The following is a 24,936-nucleotide window of genomic DNA, read 5'->3' as shown; positions in this document are numbered from 1 at the left end:
AATGATTGGACCAAAAACCTCAAAATAAGCTGCTAAAATATCATTTGACTCTCGATGGATGTACTGTTATGTAATCTTCTACAGCGAAGATATTAGGTGTTATATTTGATACCAATCTGTTCTATGAAAATCAAATTTCCAATGTATGTATAACAGCATTCTTCCACCTCAGAAATATTGCTAAGTTATGACCCATGCTCTCTGTTGCTGATACCGAAAAAGTAATTAATGCATTCATGACCTCAAGACTAGATTATTGTAATGCATTACTGGGAGGATGTCCAGCAAATTCAATAAATAAACTTCAATTGGTTCAAAATGCAGCTGCCCAATGTGATCATATTAGCCCAATTTTATCGTCGTTACATTGGCTACCTGTTAAATTTCGTATTAATTTTGAAATTCTGTTAACTACATACAAAGCTTTGAATGGTCTAGCTCCACAGTACTTGACCTTCTGACATGCTATATTCCGTCACGTTCATTACGATCACAATTCTGGCTTGATAATAATTCCAAGAATATCAAAATCCACAAAAGGAGGTAGATCCTCTTCATATTTGGCTCCTAAATTATGGAATAGTCTCCCTAACACTGTTCTGGATGCAGACACACACTCAGTTTAATTCTAGAATAAAGACTCATCTATTTTGCCAGGCATACACATAATTTATCCATCAACTCACAATTAGGCTGCTGTTGGGCCTCATGTATTCAGATAGAAGACAAAGGCAGGCCTAACACAATCGTAAAAACATAACTCAAGCCCCCACCTTCTAAGTCATAAATTTTACTGATAAAAATCACGCCAAAATCAAACAAAGGGAGTCCAAAACAGACTACAGATCCATGAAGCCTTGCTCACTAAAGGATCGAGCTCTCAACTCCTATTGGATGAGGCACACAACAGAACGTCCCTCAAACATGACATCATCAGGAGTTGAAATAATTCTGAAATGTGTCCAGAATACGCTTCCAGCGACTTGGTTTACCGAATACAGACATAGGTTTTTTGCTGCTCTCCGGTGCAACCTCGTGGCACAAGGAAGTAATGTCCAACTTGAAACTGTAGCCATACAATCTCCATCTCGCTGGACGAGTTGAGATTACTCTGTGTTCAACCAAACACTCTAACGGATCCGAAGGAGACCACCGAGCAATTCGCATCTTCATCCGTTTGCCTACAGAAGTGAAGAGATTAAAGATTTATCTTCCATCTTCAATCAAGTCGACATTTCTGAGTTCTCCGCCAGCCCGCTGAGAATCAACAGCCGTACCGCCCGCTGACAATCAACAGCCGTACCGCCCGCCGACAGAGCGAGGAAACGGCCTCCCGTCATCACCCGAGCCTCAAGGAACCGGGTCAAAGTAAAGGACGGAGGAAAACACATTCTACCTATGTCCTCATGCGATTCAAGTAAGAGGTTACGTCGGGGCAGAGATAGAATATTATAGTGTGTTATTCTTGTGTTTCAAGGTTTTTGCTTGTACAGTTTACGGACCGCCATGTCCGCTCATTATTAATACTTGTGATATTAATTATCACAAATTTGTTTTGCTGTATTGTGGTCCAACCAAATTGGATTGTGCAATTTCGCCATCGCGGGTGAGACAGAAACTGAGTTCATCCATTAAAGAGTCAAATAACGCAGGACTTTTGCGAGCCCCGCTCGTAAAACCGCGTCTCTGAGTGATGAACACAGCTGCTTTCTCTCCCGCTATCGCGAAATCAGCTTTAGGGCTGTCACTTAATCATCTCTCTCTCTCTCTCTTACTAATCACACACACACACACACACAGTCACACACACACCTTATGGTGTGTGTGTGGATTATTACAGGATTATTTTAGTTTCCATATCTAATCATACCACTGTTTAGTTTGTAGTTGTAAGTCAGAAGTTTATTGACTGCATTGTATTAATTATTAATTGATATTACTGCATAAATAAACTTTTGTTTATATTACAAAGAGAAGTGTTTTGGTTTGTTTTGCATACGCCTGTGTCATGCTGACGGGATGTCAGTGCTCAGATTCAAACCTTCATTCATTGTTTTTTTTCCCCGAAAATCGATATTCTTCGGATGTCGATTTTCCTAAGAAAACAATCTAATATTGAGACTGTTTTAATATTTGGCTATTAGTCCCTGATTTCAGGGTGGTGCCCCGTCAATGTTAATCCTTATTAATATTCTATTGATTTTTGATAATTGACAATTATCTTTGATGATTGTTGAATTTGAATGATCAATAAGCTAGTGTTAATTTTAATTAATGTTTCATCGATGTTAACAATTAACGATTATCTTTGATAATTGTTGATTTTAAAGGATTAAAAAAGCTAACATTGATTCTCATCAATGTTCTATTGATTTTAATAATTAGTAATTATCTTTGATAATTATTAATTATTGCTAATAATCAAACTTGCTCCTAAACGTAGCACACTACATTTACTGGAGCCCCATATGAGGTTTTAATGAGTTAGATCCAATTAATTAATTTAAATATTAATTAATAACTACAGAAATAATTATTAATTATTTCTGATAGTAACATTGATCTAAACAACCGGTAAAGCCCGACACTGCTTTAGTTAGGTCTGCCAGAACCAGAAACATTTATCATGATCTATATCTCTGCATAAAATTGAATGGCATCTACGCTAATATTATTCTATTTGTTTCCATGTCTCAACCTCTGGATTCATATTCTGAGGTTATTAGAGCCAGCCAGATCCAGCTCCATTCCTGCTTGGTGTCGGACTCCACTGCTACGTGTCACTGAGTGATGACGACAAACTACAGCCAGTCCTAGCCAGACATTACTTCAGTCTTTTGACTTCAGAAGATGAACTGATGCCAACTCCAACTGTAAGACATTGAATACTTCATATGCCACTGCCTGAACCTTGGACTTAGGATGGACCGCACCAAACCTCACCGAAATGACCTGCCGGTTGAACTGCGATGCACCTCATTGATCTCTGCCTGCATCACATTTGTCTATTGATGGACTACACTCTTGAAATGGAATACACTGACTATCATTTAATTGCCAACAAAAGCCTTCATCAGCCAACTAACAAAGGACAATGCATCTATGTGAATTTCTGCAGTTAATCCAGGATGGACTTAGACATTAGTCATTAATCTTAAAGTTCATAAAAATAAAAAAAAAATGTTTAAACACTGGACCTTAACGCTTACTTAATTTACACATTTTAAACCATGATTTGCACTGCACACAAATAACTAATATTGGCATTATATTCATGTTGTTTAGCCAGAGGGGAACTGGCCCCAACAGTGAGCCTGGTTTCTCCCAAGGTTATTTTTTCCATTAACCAACATCTTATCGAGTTTGTGTTCATTGCCACAGTCACCTTCAGCTTGCTCACAGGGGTTCTAAATACAATTATTATTTATTAGATTATTTATTTTTTATACACAATTTACAATCATATTTAACCAAACTACACAATGATTCAATGTGAAGTTTCACAGACATGTGAGTCAAAGAAATTGAATAATGTGTCACTGAACAAAGGGGGGGATCAAAATCAAAAGTAACAGTCAGGATCTGGTGTGGCCACCAGCTGCATTAAGTACTATAGTGCATCTCCTCCTCATGGACTGCACCAGATTTGCCAGTTCTTGCTGTGAGATGTTACCCCACTCTTCCACCAAGGCACTTGCAAGTTCCCAGACATTTCTGGGTGGAATGGCCCTAGCCCTCACCCTCCGATCCAACAGGTCCCAGACGTGCTCAATGGGATTGAGATCCGGGCTCTTCGCTGGCCATGGCAGAACACTGACATTCCTGTCTTGCAGGAAATCATGCAGAGAATGGGCAGTATGGCTGGTTTTTGTCTTGTTTTAGTCTGGAGGGTCATTTCAGGATGTTATTTGGATTTTTACAAAATTATCTTTAAAATACAGTGGCCTGAAAAAGAGACGTTTCTTTTTTTGCTGAGATATATATATATATATGTGTATATAAATAAAAATGACTTGACTATATATATATATATATATATATATATATATATATATATATATATATATATATATATATATATATATATATATATATTATACATTATATTATAATAATATACAGAATAATAAGGTGTGACATACCAGTCAAGTAATCAAATAATCTGCCTTGTGTAGTGGAGAGTGTGTGCTTTGAGAAGTGCTGACAATAGGTGATTTTTCACCCAGGCGGCCAGCAGCCGATCTGCGGTAATTAAGGTTCTAGAGACCGAATGCCGTGCTAGCAAGCAACCATTACTAAAGCTTTTCACAATCCATGTCAAGAGCTGTTCAGACTCTTTTTCTCTGCCTTGGACAAGAGACTTTCAAGTTAAGTAATAAACAAAAAACTGTGGTTCCACTCAACCTTACAAAAAATGAGTACATTAGATCATTAGCAACACTTGTTAGCCTGTTTAAATAAAATATTACGCTTGTTATATAAACTTCGGAATTAATTTAAAGGTAAAGTGTGTGGATGCTGTACCACTAGCATCACCAACAACTGTTTTCAAACAGGCTTCCTAAACACTTCTACTGCCCCTTTGGATGGATGGATGGATAGATGGATTTCAAAATTAGGATTAGTGCATCCAAAATCATAAGTAATCTGAAAATGTCAGGTACCACCCAGATGGTGTATTACTTTGGGTAGATTTTCGAATCATGCAACCATGCATGCTTTTTGGATGACTAATGGCAATAACTGCCTGCTCTACAAAAGAGGATTGATTTGCAATAGTTCACTGATGTGCTACCAAAATGCAATTTTGTAATCTTTCAATACATCCTAATGCTGGAGTACTGGCCGATTTCAAACTTAAAAGTTTACGATCTCAATTGCAGTGCATATTTTTTTATTTTTGCAATTATACATTATATATAGTATTCAAATTGGGGTTCAATCCTAGATTAAGTAACAATGCCGGTGCTTACCAGCATACTCAGGGTCCACATGAGGAGGATAGAATCGGAAGTTGATGAAGAAGGGGATAGGCACACCGAATTTGAACCACTCCACCACATAGGGAGTCTGCTGGCCGTTTAGGGGGTGGCTCACATCACAACCCAGAACAACACTCTCTCCTGCACGGGCCGTCACAAACTGGGGCTCCTCTCTCACTCCGTGGGCACCTGCACACAGGAAACATACAGACACAAAGATTCAGCACAGTGTACTGTATAAAAGATAACAATGTGAAAAAAAAATTTCAGATTCAATGTAATTTAACTTTTGTGCAAGTCTGGTGGCTTATAGTCCGTGTCTGTTAGCTTTGAGCCCATCTACTGTATTGTGTACTCCTAAAGGTAAACAAAAGAAACCTTATAGAAACATACAAATTTAAAATGTACAGTCTTTACCTTCCAGGAAAACAGACCAAAATATTTATGATTCATGCTGCACTTTACAGATTATTGTCCAATCAATGCTCTCTAGAATGAGAATTTCCCTCCCCCTAATGCTACCTCCAACCAAATAGCAAGTAGCAATGGATAGGAAAGGGTGAGTGAAACTGGCAAAACAGTGCAGACCAGAACCTGCATCCTTGGAAGCACTACAGCTCTAACATGACACAAGTATGTGCTAGTTTCACTGGAAATATGAGCAGCTTTAAGTCCTTATTTGCCACAGTTTTCCCTAAAATCTACACACAAGGTGTCAAGCAGCTAATTTTCCTATTTAACAAACATTTTTTATGAGAACTTGGCTAGTTTCCCAAATGCTGGACTTGTGAAAGTTCTCAGGTGATTATTATTTCAAAGGAATGGCCAAGCAGTTGAAAAGTTCTGTTTACCATTAATGAGATGACAAAAGGCTTATCTACACACCCCACTGACCTCAGCTAATTCCCGCTTGGATAGCTTTTACAATAGAGAAGCCAAAGTTTTAGCAATCAATGCACAAGCATGTCACATGCCTATGGATGGCCTATTGGAATGCTAAAGGTCATTGTAACTGCCTCAGCGGAAAATATATTGGGGGAATGGATTTTCTTCAGCTAGCTCCACTATGCCCATTGAGCAACATCCCCTCTATCAGAGTTAGCTTGGCTTCAGCACCTCAATGAAGGGAAAAATCACCTCCGGGATCAAAAGTACTTGCTGACGGTGCACCTTCCACCACAGACACATTGTAAAGAAAACCAAGTGATTCAGTAACAGAACAAATGTAAGAATAAAATAGGTAACAAATAGGGATGCACAAAACAACATATTTTCAAAATCGAATAGTCGGCGGGTTTCCTGAACGTCTAGTTGACTAATTGCTCTTAAGGAAGCCCTGTGTTATTAGGCTGGTATGGGATCACCAGACAACGATTGGTGGCTTTCACATAAGACACATCCTTGAGGTTCTCGAGACACATGTTTTTAAAGTTGGACTGTTTTTTACTTGAAACACAGTATTCAAAACACAACTCTAATGGCGGCATGCTCACAAAACATTGAGAGACATGGTGAAATGGCCAAAGACTTCCATCTGAATGTGTATGGATGTAGTGGCAGTGCTTGAAAGGTAATGAATTTAAAGAAAGCTTTTCTAAGAGGGTTTCATTATGCAAACTGTATCGGGGGACTTTCACAAAGAACACATAATGTACTTACGTTAATATACAGTATACACAAAGTATATATATGGCGCAACAAACAAAATGCCAGTGTCTCGAGACATGTTTTTAAAAGTTGAAGTTCTTTAACTTTGACATGGCTTCTTAGAAATGCTGCACTCATAGCATGCGATGCAGAAAAGCAGTGAGACACATTGCAATGTTCAAAGATGTCTGTCTAGCATCGCTATTAAAAATATCCAAACTAAAAACAAATGTAAGAAAATTTTTTCGATTAACTTAAGATGAATCGCTTATGTTTTATCCTTCCTCATTTTGTAAGTCGCTTTGGATAAAAGCGTCTGCTAAATGAATAAATGTAAATGTAAAGTCAACCTCAATAATCAACTTGGCAATCGGAATTGCCTGTAACCTGAATGAGTGGCGCCTCTTCATTGACAGCTCATCCAGGAGCCTCAAATCCGTGCTGCTCCATAATGGTAACAAGTACCCGTCTCTTCCCCTGGCTCACTCGGTGCACCTCAAAGAGGATTACAACAGCATCAAGACCTTGATGGATGCCTTGAAGAATGATGAGTACAGCTGGGAGGTCATAGGAGACTTCAAAATGGTGGCATTCCTGATGGGTCTCCAAGGTGATTTTACCAAGTTTCTCTGCTATCTTTGCCTTTGCTTTTGTATTATTTTAGTATAAATACATGTTAATTTGGATTCATATGTTGTTTTTTTCTGACTTTGTGAACGAAAAGACACAAATCCGCCCGTTTTCTCATTGGAAATAGGTACATTTCTAAATATCACTGTCCTGGTCACAAAAGCAATGTATGTGGGGAATAATAGCCATTTTCTATACTTCTGAGGCATAAGCAATTAGGAAATAACACTTACTACCCAGGAACAAAAATTGTGTTACATAGTGTTATTTATTTGATTAATTGTGCAGCCCTAGCAAACAGCCCCTCAGTCTCCCTGCCAACAGGGGCATTGGGACACATCATGAATAGGCAATCAAATGGAGAACAGAGCAGAGGTGTGTTCTCAAGGACACTAAGCCACTCCACTGCACAGACTACTGACAAATCTGTAATTGAATGCCAGTCTATATGATGAAGGTCACTTCTTAGAGAGCAATGTGTCAGAGCTGCCCAAGGAAAACAACACATGGACAGGCGTGAAGATGAGTGACAGGTTAAGAACATCAGTGCAAGTGGAGACAGACATATTTCGAGCATTTTCAGACTCAAATTAAATGGCTCACATTTGTGTGCCTGTTGACCTCTAACTAAATTTGAAACTGGTGTGCACTTAGAAATAGAACATAAAATGATCAGGCGCCTGCATTTAAAGGTAACATTATGGCTCTGTTCCAAATCCTAGTGGAATGCCTTGCTGTCTACTGCCTATTTAGGCTGCTGTCTGGGACAGTATCCTAAATGATACTGTGAGTTAATAAGTGACTGATTTGGAACACTGTACTGTATACGTAGGCAGCAACATGCACCATTCAAACAGTGTATTTCACGCTTTAAAAATCTGCCTAATTCATCGGCAGCTCAATAGGTTTTGTAACAGAACCTACTGTATGTTGAACTGAATCAAATATCCTCAGTATGGCATGTTAAAAGTAACAGTGCCCTCACCCTTACTCCAGTATGAAAGAGAAAGTTAGCAGATGAAATAAAAGACCTCTGGGACACCAGATGGCCACTTTGCTGAATGGAAACACAAGATGCCATCACTGTATCAGGGTCGTAGGTGTCCGTCTGACAGAGCGCATCGCACACTCATCAGAATGGCCCATCTGGTGGCTGGTGTCTCTGAACTTGCCGATCCATCCAAGCCTGAACATAGATTTGATGCCCCCAACTAGGCACTGGTTTAAAAATACTCTGATCATTTCTAACACTGCTTTTTGGATCTTGATTAGACAAAGAGCAGATAAAGAAAGTAGTTAAGGCTTAAAAATAAGAATTATTTTTGTTGGCCCGAGATTTTTACTGTTTTATGTTTAATTTCCTTGAGTTTTGGAAAAGCACTATACAAAATAAACTTTTTAATATTATTAACAAATCATGGTAATAAAAATGATCGATAGCTCTTTGATATCATCTGGTGGTGGAATCCACCAAACTGCAAGTACAGGAACTGAGTTTACAATTTGCGCCGAGAATAGACGTGCTTCTCAGACATTTTAGCGCAACTATTTCTCAGGAAAATCCACTTCATTAACATACAATACACCCACAGTTTGCATGCGTACACCCAGCGCAAACACTTCAACCCATGCCCTCTTGCACTTTGCACTGGCACAAAAAATTGTGCTTAGAATTTGTGCTCTCATGGAAATTATAGGTTAGGGCTTGCGGTTTTAAAGTTAATGCTCCATTAAGTTTTAAATGAACAAAACCAACCTCCCTACCCTAAATATTTACCCTAAACCTAACCGAAAGTGTCATAAAGCAAATGTGAGATGAAAAACAGATGAGGCTTTTCAAATTAATGCTCTGTCGAGTTTTAAAGGGGTCATACATGCACAGAGTAAGATTTGTGAAAGCATAAATCAAATTGCAAGTGTAAAAATAAATTGCATGAGCACAGAACGTTTTGTAAAGGTGTAAATCAAGTTGCAAGTGTAAGAAAAAAATATTAGCAATTAGGGGTGTTGCAATATACCAGTATTGACGATAACCATGATATTTAAAAATGAAATATTGATATCATGTCAATACTACACATATGATAATGTAGTAAATAATCCAGTGCCAGTAACTATTTGGTTGACACCCCAACATAGTAGGTGGAGGTATTGCACCTTAACGCTGGTTGCCACCCATCATAAAATGGAAAAAAGAAGAAGAAGAAAACGCAGTAACTAGGTAGCTAGCTACTATCACAGTGTGTAGCTACTACTGCCTCACATAATCTTGTCAGAGAAGATGACAGACGAAAGCGAGTCTACCCGCACCCTGAAAAAAGTTAGCTCGCCAATGTGGGAGTTTTTTGGATTCCATAGAAAAGACGGCTGTTAGACACCCCAGTCTGCAGGAAGTGCAGATCAACAGTAAGCGCAAAAGGGGGCAATACCACCAACCTGTTCACCCACCTTTTCCTCCATCATCCTGCAGATTTTGCCACAGTAGAGAGAGTAAGTTGCAGATAATTTGCTAGCCCTGAAACGGGAAATGTTACATTAAGGTCTTAGTTGTGTTGTTAAAGCTAAGTGATCATGGCATTGGACTTAAAAGTATTTTCACTCTCCTGGTCATTTGTTAGGCAGTGTCAAAGAAGTGAGAGAGAGAGCCAGGGATTCAGGTAAGCTAACGCTGTTTGAGTCAGTGGATAAGAAAAGAAAAGCAGACATGGCTAGTGCATGTCAGGATGAAGCCATCACTAAATCATTGGCCTACTTCACAGCAAAGGACATGCTATCCTTAAGAATTGTAGAGAGGCCAGGGTTTAAAACACTGATGAAAACAGTTGCTCCAAAATACAAAATCCCAAAAAGACAAAAATTTTCTGATAAAGAAATCCCAAACATGTCCCTAAAGTAAAAGCTGACACTGTCAGTTGGCATTGTATTGATAGCAGATGTTAGGCCTTGTGAATCTTTTGTTTATCAGTTCATCTGGTTGCCATTAAGTGTAATTGTTCTTTTTGTATGCTTTTGTGAGTTATGGTTACAAACTCTCTCTCCACCTCCCTACACTCGTATTTTGAGTGTAATTCATTGGCCAAAAACGAGAAAACACACAATAAACAAAGTTTCTATAGATATCGCGATAATATCGTTATCATTAATTCTTTTGGCCACGATAATCGTCTAGTGAAAATCAGATATCGTGACATCCCTATTAGCAATAATTTAATGCTTTGCATAAGTCATAATTCGTGTTGTGCATCTGTAATTTTGCATTAACACAAAGTAAATTTGGTGTGTATTCTTCTGACTTCCTTTTTTTTCGCGCTTACACTTCTGGCACTGTTTTTGCGCCTAAACATGGCCAAAAACATTGCAAACCTGCAATCAGCGATATGCAAGCAAAGAAAGGGTGTTATGAACAGCAAAATGGATTGGCCGTGTAAAGTCAGTCTGTATGTGTAAAATAAACTACTGCAAAGTATAAATGACTTGTGTTCGTGGCATACATGTTTTCCAGAAATAATCAGATATACACTGTTCCGTCTTCCATTTGTCGCGCTCACACTTTTGGCACCAAATTTACTTTGCGTTAATACGTAATTACAGATTTATAACACATGAATTACACTTATGCAAAGCATTAAAGTATTTCTAATATTTTTTTCTTAGCTTGCAACTTGATTTACACATTTTCAAAACATTCTGTGTGCATGCAATTTATTTTTACACTTGCAATTTGATTTACGCTTTCACAAATCTTACTCTGTGCATGCAAATTTTTCTATCACATTTGTAACTTCCTTTACACTTTTACAAATCTTACTCTGCGCATGCAAATCATTTAGGCACAATTTTACCTTCAGAAAACATCCACTGTTATGATTGGCTCTCTGCTCTTGACTGACCTGCTCTCTCATTAACATCTCACTGCTGACCACTACTGGGCGGAGCTACAGAAGTGATAAGGTAAAGTATGCGTTGATGTGTTGTTGTGGAGGCGGACAAAAGCAAATGTCAACCCACGTGTGACATCACAATGTGGAGGAAGCAGAGAACGAGTCGTTTTGGCAGCTTGATTTCAACAAATGCTATTTTTGCAGTGAGAAGGAAGTTTTGAGTTCTGAAACTTACAGTATGTTTTTATAGTACAATGACCTCATATATGTCAAAAAATCAAGGAAAATTTTATTCCTCATGTCATGACCCCTTTAAACCAACAAAACCTGCATCCCTACCCTAAATCTTAAAGGTGAAGTGTGTAACTTTTTTGATGTCAAAATACATTCTAATATCCCAGTTTATTGTTCATTGACAAATATAAGTAAGCCATTCGTGGGTTTACCTCCCCCAAAAGTGTAAACACTGAGCCTCCCAGGCACTATCAAAACACTGATGTTTATATTTTGAGTGGCCCGCTCAGCTCCACCCATCCCTTTCTATCTAAACCTATAGCGTGAGTTTGGGGCGTGGCTACTTGTAGTAAACTGTTGAACCAGGAGAATATGAATGTCCATGGCAGATATATTACAGAGGAAACGAAACTTAGCTTCGCAAAAAATTCATAAGACTTGCTAAAAGACAAAGAACAGAGAACAGATTAACCAAAGTGAATATTTACAAGGGACTTTGAGGGAAAGGTTCGATTCTTGGCGTGTTGCTTTTCGACAGGTAAGCTACACTCTGGTATTGCCACACAAGTTAGCTCATACGGTTGAGCTTCAGATAAATAAAATACTCAGAATATGTATCGTTACACATACTAGTTACCAAGAACTATCCTACCTCTTGTGCTAGATCCCCGCACACCACACACTTCACCTTTAAACCTAAACTCAAGACATTCTTCAAAATTTCTCCTTATTTGTTTGAGAAAGTAAAGTCATACAGGTTTGGAATGACATGAAGTACATGATGAAAGAAATTTCATTTTTGGGTGAACTAACCCTTTAAGTTGGCAATGCTAAGTGACAACACAGCACTGACCTGAAAAGGCAGTCACAGTTGCATCAACTCGCCTGAAACACTCACACTGACCCCAGTGTGGGATCCTTATTGTTGAGTCTTGTAAGTTGTACAGGGTATATCACTAAATCACAGCTAATAAAGAGCACAAAAACAGGAGGAACACAAATAGAGATAGGTGCACAGTTCCTAAGATCATAAAGTTTACTGTGCCAGATGTAAAGATGCCTGGAATCTTGAAATGACATTTGATTGCAGTTACTCTTAAAACTGATGACAGCAGAAGAACAAATGCACATTCTCAGCAGGAAATCCCATCTTCAAAACAAAAGCAACACATCAGCACCTTTTTCACATTACACTGAGGTACGATAAGATCACAACGCATGACGGCACGCCCACCACACAGAACAATGTAAGTAATCTTCTTAATAAGACGTCATCTAAAATATGATGAATAATGAAGCGGGCCAATCCTGCTTACAATGCAGTGTCTCCGCTGCGGAGTTCTTTGCTATAAAGTAGCGCCTGAGGGAGAGAGTCCAAGATAGCAAAGTGTCTCTGGGGGAGGAACAAAGAGTCTTATGCTTGCTATCTCCTAAACACAAATACATTAGTGTAATATTTCACAGGAACATGGCAAAGAGATATGCAGTGGAAAATTAGCCAAATGCAAATTACTACAGAATGCGCCCTCTAACAAGGAATAGCTGGCTAATGCACAATGCACCACACTGTATCATACTATACAAAAAACTAAACTCCAACTAAAAATACTTAGTGGTTGCATCTAAAATTTGAAGTCGGCTTAATAAAAGTTTTTTAAATTCATGAATTAAGTTATGGTAACTATATTAATGTGTGGGTTCAAATCAGAACAGACTTTGGATGTCGAATTTTCATATGCTATATTGTGCTACATATGCTATATTGTGCCAACATTACAATTCAGTGCTGTACCAGTATATACAAGCTCATTTAATGAGAGAGTCTCCACAACAGGTTATGCAGTCAAGTGCACAGTGCTTTTCTTATATAGTGCATAGTGAAGTTCAGTATGTCTGAGCAGACTGCTGAATATTTCATGGCAGTGAGGGAAACAGCAAGAGCTGTACCGACGGAGCCCCAACTGATGGAGGACTGGAAGGAGACAGACTGAAAGGTGAGACTAGGAGAGGATGTAGGCAGCGCCGTGGCAGTGTGCCCAACTCTAGCAGGAGCTACTGTCTCAGCTCGGCCTAACACAACACTACATCTCACCCCAGTCTCTCAAGGGCTGACAGCAGCACTCTGCCTTTACTGATTGACCCGTATGGGCTGACAGTGGACAACTTTAAATATCTGACGGCTTTATCCAACCGCCACTGACCATATAGGGACATGTTTAAGAGGGATGTTGTAGGGGTGGATGATATGATCAAAATCTTATATCATTTTATATCATGATAACTACATATATCATGATATAGTTAAAAAATAAATAAATAAATAAAACAATTTGGTTTATATATTAAATAAACATATTGTAGTACCTATTTTTGAATAATCCAATCAGTGAATTAAGTACTTTATAAATGAAAACTACTCCCTCTCATATAATTTTCTCTTTATTTGGAACTTGACAAACATAGTCAAAGTCAAAAAAATTATAATGCTAAATTTCACATTTTGCCACATTTCAGTCTGATGTTGTTGACTAGTATTCTGATTTTTATAAAACTTTCCTCAAAAAACTTGACATCCCCAAGCAGTGAAACAAAGGAAATACTATGCAAGTAAAAAAATATCCAATGAAAATAATCACTTCGTAAGGCTCTTAATGATTTAAGTCATCTCTGTAGAGAATATCTGAATATCTGAAGGCAAGCATGGCCTGTTTGTTTCCTAATATCTAACATCATTCGAATAGAATTTTATTAAGGGAGATGATGTGTGTAGTTTAAAAACTCGCATGACACATAATTGTTGAAGCATGACACATTGTTTTAGCTGTTTCCCTCGTCAGTGGTGGTAAAAATGTCAGCTATATAGCCATTTGAGATGTTTGACTTCCTCCATAGTGCTTTAAGGTAAAAAAAAATAAATAAAAAATCTTAGTAGAATTCAAATGGGTCACGCAAGTTTTGTGGTTTGTGCCGCAATATCGAGACAAACTGGATTGAGTTGGGTGAGTCATCTGCACTCTCCTGTCTCTGAAGCACAAACGGTAAGCCTGCTGAACTTGTGCGCACTTGCAGCAGAGATACCGTGGTGAGAGCACGACAAGTCTCACGTGAAGCCGCTCCGCTCTCCTCTTTCATTTCTCAGGCAGAATGTGTACTGCATTTGTGTAACGTGAATAGAATGAGGTGCATATTTCTTACCATGTGGTGGCGATTTTGCATAACCGCGATAGAGATGATAATACAAAATGTATACCCGTTGTCAAATTTCTATCAGTTTATCGTGTCTACTGAATATATCGCCTACACCTCGTTTGTTGCATGAGGAAGGGATCATATTTTCTTTACATCTTGAGTGTGCACATCTTAATGATTTTGTACATATATGAATGAATTTGAATCGTGTATATCACTTCATTGGTTTCTTGGGGTGTTAGTTATTCCATATGACAACCTGAACTAACCTTGCCATGTCATAAAATGGTCACATTTTTAAGAGACTTTCTAGCATTTTCACACAGTAATGAGGGTTTATGGTCCTCTCTGTGATATCCAACCTGGTCTCATGACAAGTCGTAATAATAGTGCAAGATGGCGAAATCATACAAGTCGGTTGATACAGAAAAGCCAGACTTTTTTTTTCTTATAGAGAAAAATCAACAAACCAACGAACGATGTTATTATAATTTTGTTCTAAGCCTCTTACCCAAACCTAAATCTAAGTCTAACCCTTTGCCCAAACCCTAAACCGAACCATGATTTTATGAGCCAAGTTGTACGATATCTTAACGATTTTCGCCGTCTTTTTTACTTATTACGAGCTGTCATGAGACTTTCTTGGTCAAATAATTTCCTGTTTTATGGTTTTCTTGTCACATGACAATAAAATGGCTACCTGCATGCTGGTTATAATACACTGACTTTGATTGAACATTTTCCAATATTATAATTTAAAAACCAAACTGCTTCACTACATTATTTTAACCATAACTAACCCTAAAGATTATTTAAAACTACAAGAACCATTTTTCAGAACATTTTTATTACAATCTCAAGTCTGTTATACCACATTAACATTTTTTTATTATTATTTATGCCCCACCAAAAATATCAAAATGAATTTTAATTAAAATAGGATGTAGAATAGGTAAACATAGAATAGGTATATTCAAGCAGAATAGTTGTCTATTCACAACTGACACAAGTCATTTAAAGTACTTTTTAATAAATGAATAGACTTGTCGATTTGTATCCAGAAAAACACAAAAATGAGTGTCACATCACAGGCCATTAAACAGCACTCACATGTCAAAAAAAAAAAAAAAAGAGTGGAGAATACTGACTCCAGTCACAGCGGTCCACGTTATCCTCCATGGAATCACAGATGCACACTCAACTGAGTAAACGTGTAAAGCAGCAACCTAGGACCTCAGTAAGTCATCAGTTTTCACTCTCCCTGAATCGGAACAAGTGGTGTTGTATGCACCAAACAGTCAGAGGGCTGCAGGTCAGACAAATACTGGTTGGCAAGGTAGGGAGAGGGAGCTTTGCCAGAAGTGTCCATTACCGGCATTCTGCAAACTGTGCCAAGAGCTGCTCCTCACAGCTTTAAGACTGAGGCTACTGCTGTCCCTGCTTATTGCAACCCTGCTCATTACATGCGTTAGCCTACTCCACTAGTCGGCTAAACTCAATAATCCAAAGCAAAAATGTCTGAGATTTCTAAATTTGCCTAGATTTTCTGGTCTAAATGTAAACGTTCCTTTTTCTACAGGAAATGAAACCAAAGATAAATAGGCACATATATTCCATCCTGCCATACAAAGGCAAAGTAGCAAATTTTATCAACATTTTAAAAGAAAGCAACTGTTTTGCATATGTCTATAATAATAATAAAAAAATACTAATATTTAAATCGTAACTTTTCTTGATTCAGGTTTAGTTTAAAGAATCGTGAACCGAACCCAATCGTGAGATGAGTGAATCGTTACAACCCTAGTAGTTACTGCATTTTGCCTTTGCATAGCAGTTGGTTTAAGACATTTCTGAAGGTTTCAAGAAATAAAGTTAATTAAACATGATTAAATCAACGTACAAGTCTTTTAGCAACACTAGGCCAAACATTTTATCATCTGGATTGTAAATACAGGCATTTTTTCAAATTACCCATGGTTAGTTACTTCAGTATTTACAATATATTCCAAATAATATTGATATAACCTAAATATATTTTTAACCATGCTGAAATTCTCATAGGAATCTCAAGACCTTCACTGGTTTTGATTAGATCCATTTTTTTCCTTGACTGCCTCGGCTTTTGTTGTAATGTAATCTCCTCTAACATGTCTTGAGCCTGTAACGTGCTTCTCGCGTTCTCAAATAAACCATTGTTTTTGACTTTTTGTGATTCACTCTCAAATATTAAACAACTGACTTTTTTGCCAGAGCTAACAGACTGCTTGACAGACCCGTGAAAGTCTGTGGCTCGTGCACGTGTTGGGCGGCAGTATAATTTTGTCAATCAGAGAAACTCAAATTTGATGAGTGGGACTCTTATCAAGCCCTAATTTATGCCACTTGTGCACCAACATTGTCTCATTACAGGGTGCTTGACGCTCCCCAAACGACAGCCTCAAAATGGCTGATGTTGGATTTGTGAGATAGGAAGCAGCCTGTGACCATTTTTGCAGAGAGTACATAAAATTGTGGGCAAAAGCTCTCAAACATGCACCTAAGTCTGTTTTCCCCCTTTATTTTTCATGTTCAAGTGCACATTAACTGATTTGATTCACTACACTTTATGAAGTGGTGGTATTGAACTGTAAATATTTGTGCTAGAGGGATTCAGTCAATTGAAAAGGTCAATTCGTTGACTGTAAGTCAAAGTTAAACAATAAAAAAAATTTTTTTTTAAATAAATATACATAGTCTAGATCATGTTAATGTGTGATGGGCCACTAAGAGTCTTTGATTTCATTAGACCTTATTCAGAGTACCGCACTATTTGATTTTTGACAGGAATGGAAATGAGGCTCTGAGGAACAGAAGTACAGTCTCTTCAATGGCATGCACTGTATGAGACTGTATTAAGCTCCTAGATTATATCTAATTTTCATTAGTCGTGTTTTCTGGAGTTTTGTGTCTACAGAAACTGATGATTTTCAATGTTGTCAGCTGAACGGTCAAACAATTTAAAGGAATAGTTCACCCAAAAATGAAAATTCTCTCATCCTTTACTCACCCTCGTGACATCCCCAATGTGTACGACTTTCTTTCTTCTGCAGAACACAAATGAAGATTTTTATAAGAATATCTCAGCACTGTAGGTCCATACAATGCAAGTGAATGGTGGCCAGAACTTTAAAGCTCCAAAAAACACATAAAGGCAGCATAAAAGTAATTCCAGACTCCAGTGGTTAAAACCATGTCTTCAGAAACTATTCTATCGATCTATTGAATCTAATCGTTTTTTTGGTGAGAACAGACCAAAATATATCTCACTTTTCTCTGCACACCTTGCCATTGCAGTCTCTAGGCACGATGAGGATTTCAAGCTCGATTACACTTCCTAGTACTTGACGTATGCGCAGAGTGCTAGAAAGTGTAATCGAGCTTGAAATCATGGTCACCAAGGTGACTGCTGATGTCAAGATTTATAGTGAAAAATGGCATTACATTTTGGTCTGATCTCATCCAAAACTGATTGGATCTCTGCAGAAGAAGTGGATTTAAACACTGGAGTCTTATGGATTACATTTATGCTGCCTTTATGTGCTTTTTGGAGCTTCAAAGGTCTGGCAACCATGCACTTGCATTGTGTGGACCAACAGAGCTGAGATATTTTTCTAAAAACCTTTGTTTGTGTTCAGCAGAAGAAAGAAAGTCATACACATGTGGGATGGCGTAAGGGTGGGTAATTGAGATTATATATATATATTATTTTCTTTTATTTTTTTTTTTTCTTCAGTTTTGGGTGAACTATTCTTTTAAACAACAGTCCAACCCATTAAAGAGACTGCAAATCTATCCATCACAGTCTCATTTTCAGCCCCATCAAAAATGTAATATTCGCTACTGCGAATAAGCTCCATTGCAAATGTAAGTTCATGATTCAAATTAAATTACTGTACGTTTAATTAGACAAATCCAATATGTAAGATTACTGTAGTTCACACCAGTCTTCAAATAAAACGCTTCACTGGGAGGAAACAGCCCCTCCCATTGGGCCAATATGGAACTGCAAGGTTAAGTCAGTCCATTCGTCAACAATATCTAGTGCTCAAAAAAAACGTATAACACGAAAAGGATGTAATCTCAGTGCAAAGGGGCGAAACAAGGTCGAGAAAACCCCATGCACATCGTTTCTTCAAAAATATACATGCATATGCATATTTAGGTGAAGCAATTGAGCATTTATCGGTATAAAACACAAAACTGGACATAAATGATAACGCCTGCGGATATGTCTATGTGTAAACAGGCACGACAGACTGTAGTAGCCCAGACAATCGCAGCATGTCTCCATTCAGTACTGCTGCTGCACGCCCCTTTTCAATACTAACTGCAATTCACTGGACAGTGATGCTTCATCTGTGATGTTCCACGGCATTTGTGCATTAACGCCTCAAACCATACAAAACCTCAGGTTGATCGATGCATTGCGATTGGTTTGTTTTAAACGGGATTTATGGCACACAAAAAGCATCAAAGGAGTCATCAATCGATTGTAACATTAAAAATAAATAAAAAAAATACATAAAATAAAAAAAGCGAAAGCGACCAAAACACGCCTTCAATCGTCTTTCGCTCGTACCCTAAAATGAGATTATGCAAAAAGCATAATTTACAAAAGCAAAGGTTTAATAGCATGCTGTTAACTTCCTTGAATGTGTATATTTTATGACATTTTTAAAAATGCAATAATCTATTTTATCTATTTAGTATTGATAAGGCATCTGTTCAAACACACAATGAAATGCTGAAGATGTCTTTCCTCAAATGCAAAATAAATAATACTGCACTTCAACTCACCTTGAGCTGCCGTTCCTCTGGTGCTGAAAACACTTGCTATCAAAGTGGCCACATACCAAATCATAGTACTATTGCCAACCAGGAATAACAGCTCAAAGTGCCCCTTACAATAAATCTTTCATATTTAATTTCCACGCGTTTCCAATCATATCCTGTTCTCCTCTCTCTCGGCGTTTTCCTTCATTCTTTCCCCTGCCCGTCTTTCCTATGGCATCCTCCCCCGAAGAGACAGAGCACCTGCACCAGCGCCTTTATGGAGACGGAGATATTCCGAAGCGCAAAGTGAAACCAAGTGTGGGAATGTAGCTGTTGGGCCCGCCCCCGCAGCGCTCTGATTGGCTCATGCCGGGAAGCTTTGGAGCGTGTATTGGTTAATCATCCGCCCCCTGCTAGTAAAATGGTATGGCAGACGCTCTTATTCAAGGTGAGTTGGAGCGTGCTGGTGTAGTACAACTGCTGCAGTATCATGCGCATTAACAGAGACAGAAAGTCCGCACCTCTTTGGATCTTCTCTATTGTGTCTCTTTTTGAATGGCACATGTGTCATTCTGGATCTGACAAAACATGTATTGAAAAGGCTGTCGTGATGACGTGTTGTGAGTCTTCTTGCCCCAAGTAGATTTTAGCTCAGTTGGCATTGCCAGTAAACTTCAGCTGTGCATCCACATTTCTACCTAGACATGTCATTTTGATTCTAATGGAGAAAGACTGTACCAACATTACACATATACTAAAGCAATGGGTGTGGCTGGAGACAAATGTCATTAGCACTTGCATGCATTTTACACAGGCAATCACTTAACACAAAAATGTTAACATCTCATTTGGAAAAGCAGGGATTTTTTATTTATTTTATTTTATTTTTTTTCTGCAGATCTGTGAATGGAATGTCCATTTGTGAAATCATGTGGTTTGGATAACATTGATGTCAAACAACTCTTGCCATATTTAAGCAATATCTCACAAGCAAGAGTGCTGATGTGCCATATATCGGCACGGCTGGCTGTGATTCAGGCATAGATATGAGCCGCAGGCTGAACAAAAGTTCAACAACCAAGGAAATAATATTAAAAAAACGTACGTTTCAGATAAAAAATGGTCCATTGAGTTCATGCATTTTTTTCACCACCAGAGAAAATAGTTTAAAAAAACAAAGCATCAAGCACAACTCTCAGACGTCGTAGCGAGGTGCCCCCTGAAAGCTCACCTCTTTTTCCCCCCTTATGGGTGGGCCTAGTTGAAGAGATGATTCAGGTGTCTGGATCACAGTATTGAAGTCAAGCTATACTTTTACGGGCAGAGTGTGTCAGATCCCGGGGGTCTGATGATTCCTCCACTATATAACACACATAACCGGCCTGCGTGAACGGAATTTCACCATGCAAATTGCGCTCAGCACAGATTTTGTGAGCTTGTTTGTCTGGTCACCTGATCCGAATAATTCCTTTAGTGAATCGATCACTAAATCAGCACTAAATCAGCACAATAACCAGCGCTTTTCAATTGAATGACTCACTCTTAACATAAGAGGCTCAGTTGTAGCCACCTACTGGTGTAAATCTGCAATCTCCAGAAATGGTCACTGAATGAATTTGTGAATGAAATCAAAATGAATCCAAATCCCCACCATTATTTGAAAAGCCACAAGCACGGAGGAGCAGAATGATATAAAAATGAAGGGTCCGAGTGCTGTTGGACTGTGTATTAGCACTCTTGAATCTCCGCTCGTTCAATCACATTCGATGACCGGAACTGATTGTTGTATCTCACTGTTGTATAAACATCTATACCCAACCAGATTTCAGCTTTTATCTTGGTCATGTCCTTGGCAATGTCAAGTTTTCTATAGTCAGGGTGCATCGAAAGGTTAACAACCCACTTTTTATTTTTTTAACCTAACTAAAACTTTCTGTACCGACAGACAGTAAATCTTTATTTTCTCAGACAGTTGTCCTTTGTGGTCTGCTCAGCCCACAAGGAAACAAAATTGTCCCATGAGAAAGCAATTATCTAGGATAATGAATGCTTTGAACCAGAAAATGCAGACTATAAACTGCATTCTCTGTGCTTGTGTTTGACAGTCATTCTGCTTGGAGGCACCACACATATCTGCATGTGAGCCTCAACTACACCTCAGATTAATCATCCCTAATTGGTGAGGTTTATTGCATGTTATAATATAGGTGCCACAAACATGTAAAGTTTTGTTAGAGAATCTCAGTCACTGACATGACTAGTGCAATATTGATTAATGTGAAACTGTCTTTTCCAGTTATTTAGATAAATCAGTATGTGAATACAATTGTGTCTGATACCTATATTGTAAAAGTAATGATAGTTCTTAGTCCTAATGAAGGCCTGATTTCTGTAGGTGCATCCAAAAATCGCACACTTCTGTAATATTCTATGCCATTTTGTAGTGTAAGTTGTGCGAGTACTATATTCACACAAAAAGAACAGTGCAGCAAGTACCCGGATGATGTACTTCTTCAACCAAAATAATGGAGTGTGGAATGTTGGGGTCGTAGCTTTTTCTATAGCGAAAGTTGCAGAGTTACCTGGCTGAATTGCTAGCCTGATAAAACTGTTTTAATTAATGGAGAATATGGCAACTAGTGAAACTTCTGTGAAGACAGCACAGATGTGAGCTGAATGCTTTACCATCACCTGCTGTGTGACTATGTACGTTATTTGAGATATGAGTGTAAAACTGAGTTTGGCTAACATGATAGCGGCAACACATTGTGTGTGTTTGAAATGTCACTTCTGTCAGCTGGAAAACAGTGATTGCTTCCGTGTAGTAAAAAAAAAAAAAACAAACAAAAAAAATTATAGTGTTCCATTAAGGGCAGTACTGCATTTTGAAAATTCAAACATTACATACTGTAGCTGAGTGCATAGTTTATAATGTAAGTGCATATTCAGTAAGTCACTTGGGACACAGCTTGTGTTTTCAAATTTAGTCGGCATTTAGAGAATTTGTAGTGACAGCAAACTGTTGTAAAATTAAGTTTAGATTCTAAGCACTGAAGTGCCTGAAAAGCAAAATGCAAACTGGTGTATTAAAAATTAATAAGATGGGTGGGGCAGTATAAACTGAACTGGGCCAATGCAAATCTGTTCATACATTATTATCAAGTCCCATGTGGTTGAAATTATAGAAATTTATGTCTCTGGTTTTGGAGCTCTTGCACTTTTTGGGTCTCTAAGTTACCAGATAGATAGTCATAATAAAGGTTTAGGGTTGTTCATGGCTCGTGTAACTCAACCCTTTAATGAATATGAATGTATTAATTTCCTCCATAAACTTGATCTCTAAAATGTGAAAAAAGTGGCTTTTATGCTTTTGCCCTCATCTGTTTTTCAACAAAGCTTTAGATCTTGATCTGTGGTGGTGGTGTAGTGGACTAAAGCACTGAGCTAGTAAGTAAAAGGTTGTTGGTTCAATTCCCACAGCTACCATCATTGTGTCCTTGAGCAAGGCACTTAACTCCAGGTTGCTCCAGGGGGATTATCCCTGTAATAAGGGCACTGTAAGTTGCTTTGGATAAAAGTGTCTGCCAAATGTAAATGAACATCGTCTTTTTATCTTGAAATTTCAAATGTTCTTAAACATAATAAACTCTTTGACGTTTGCGCTTATTAAGTAAAACTCAACCCAGCTTTGATGGTATGACTTCCGTTTGCAGCATGAATGGAAACCCCACCCTAGTTTTTTTTTCTCTTTATAATCAGTCTGTCAACTTCAGAAGCGCTGACGCGTCACCATTGCATTTTCCCTTGTAAAAAATGTAACTCCTAAAAGATTAATACTTTATTTATTGTCCACAGACACGCATAGGGGAAGCAGGACAGTAAATAATGCTCAAATCATTGAATTGGGTTAAAAAGTGGTTAACAGACATTGAATGTCTGTCCAATCAGTGGCAGTGCTGCCCTGATCTGCCTATGTGCATTTGGGCTTCATCTGCATTGGATCAAGTGCCAAAAATACAGTACAATGATTCCAATATGTGTAATCCTTCCCTCATGTGATTCCTACAAGGGCAGCTTAAATCTGGAATTAAACAGCCTTCCCAAATGCTTACAGTGAAATTTCCCAAACATCTGTTGCCCTTAGCAAGGACATACAGTTGAATCCAGCAAGCAGACACTAAAGCTGTTGCATTATATGGCAGTTTTATTAGTCAAACTTTCTGTTTTTATTGTCTTGACCAGATTAATGCTACCACTAATTACTATAAACTCTGATATGGACAAGCCCAATATTTATATTATCATTGCAGAACATTTTAATGTCAAATATTGTAAGAAATAAAAAAGTTTGTCATGGTCATGTTATTATAAAAAGTTTCAGCATCATTTCCTTAATTAATATTCAGCATAATTATTTAATTTTAGCTTTCTGTGCAAAATAAAAAAATAACTTTAAGCATTTTATAAAAATGTACAGTAGTTATCTTACAATTCTTACAATTTATTTTAATTTTTATTTTTATTTTTTTATTTTTTTCACTTATATAGGTTATGACCTTTTTATTTTATAATTAAAAGAGGTTTGTCACTTACTGTAAAGAGACCACCTGTGTGCCTAAATGCTGGAAAAATGGTGTAGAAAATAAAAGCTAAAGAAAACCCCTAATTGAAAGTATTAATGGTGAAATCAGTCATTTATGCTGTTTTTATTTTTATTTTTTTCATTGTAAACATGATAAGCTCCATAAAGTTGTCTCATTCATCTTTGTAAAACCTCAAAACAGCTCATGCTGCAGGCTTCTACAGCTATATCGTTCATTCATTTTTTGGGAAAGATATGATAATAATGTCATTTCTTCATTAAAGTCCTCAAAAATCCTCAAGTATTTTCACTCCAGTGTATCTATTGTTGAAGCTTGAGTCCTTGGCGCTCTGTTTCTATAGGGATATGAGGCTGCCAAGTAACACCAAAAAAAGACTAACATTTGGTAACTGCAGTGTCACGGTCCCTGCTACTGATGCTAAGCAGAACAGACATTCTTCTCTCAATTCATTTGTCCATTTAAAAGAGTGGGTGTAAGTATATGTAAGCGTGAACTATGCATGGTGCATTTCCACTAATGTTGCAAGAGAGCATGTTTTCATGCTCCCAGTTCAGGCATGTGATTGCAATGATACGGCTTTTTTGTCAGACAAATAAGCTTGATTTCAGACATGTAGCTGTAAAAAGGTTTTACATTCACTGTGAATTTTTTTGTCACTTAAAGTGCACTGGTTTGTAGCATCCTGTGCATCTTTGTAAAATGGTTATGATTTATTACACATGCCATGTTGAAACCATGAATATCAATATCAAAAACCAGCAAAATCAGTGCTTTGGTGACACTGTATAATATAAGGTAATATCATGTTTCATTTTGTCATTACATCATATTTCTTTATCTTCTGTTCTGCAAGAAAAGGATTTTGTAATGGGTTTGGTCAGAAATAAGCATTAAGCATTTACGTTTCTGATAAACTATTAACAGCAAGATTACAAAAGCTTTTTTTCTCCTGAAAAT

General features: G+C 37.8%; 1 protein-coding gene across 4 annotated transcripts in view; it reads right to left on the bottom strand.

The window, feature by feature from the left end:
• The window catches only part of LOC127429972 (protein turtle homolog B-like), a 91,172-nt gene extending 71,525 nt beyond the window's left edge, over positions 1–19,647 (bottom strand). For all 4 annotated transcript variants that reach the window (XM_051679377.1, XM_051679378.1, XM_051679379.1 and 1 more), the window contains exons 1-2: positions 19,400–19,647; positions 4,974–5,171 (exon numbers count right to left, since the gene is read on the bottom strand). In XM_051679377.1, coding sequence (XP_051535337.1) covers positions 4,974–5,171; positions 19,400–19,463 — 262 coding nt within the window. In that variant the 5' untranslated portion in view covers positions 19,464–19,647. The remainder of the gene's footprint in view (positions 1–4,973; positions 5,172–19,399) is intronic.
• Between the last annotated feature and the right edge of the window lie 5,289 nt (positions 19,648–24,936).

Source organism: Myxocyprinus asiaticus, chromosome 39, assembly GCF_019703515.2.
Source record: "Myxocyprinus asiaticus isolate MX2 ecotype Aquarium Trade chromosome 39, UBuf_Myxa_2, whole genome shotgun sequence".
NCBI lineage: Eukaryota > Metazoa > Chordata > Actinopteri > Cypriniformes > Catostomidae > Myxocyprinus > Myxocyprinus asiaticus.
The sequence above is the reverse complement of the archived record's forward strand: the minus strand, read 5'-3'. Positions and strand labels throughout refer to the sequence as shown.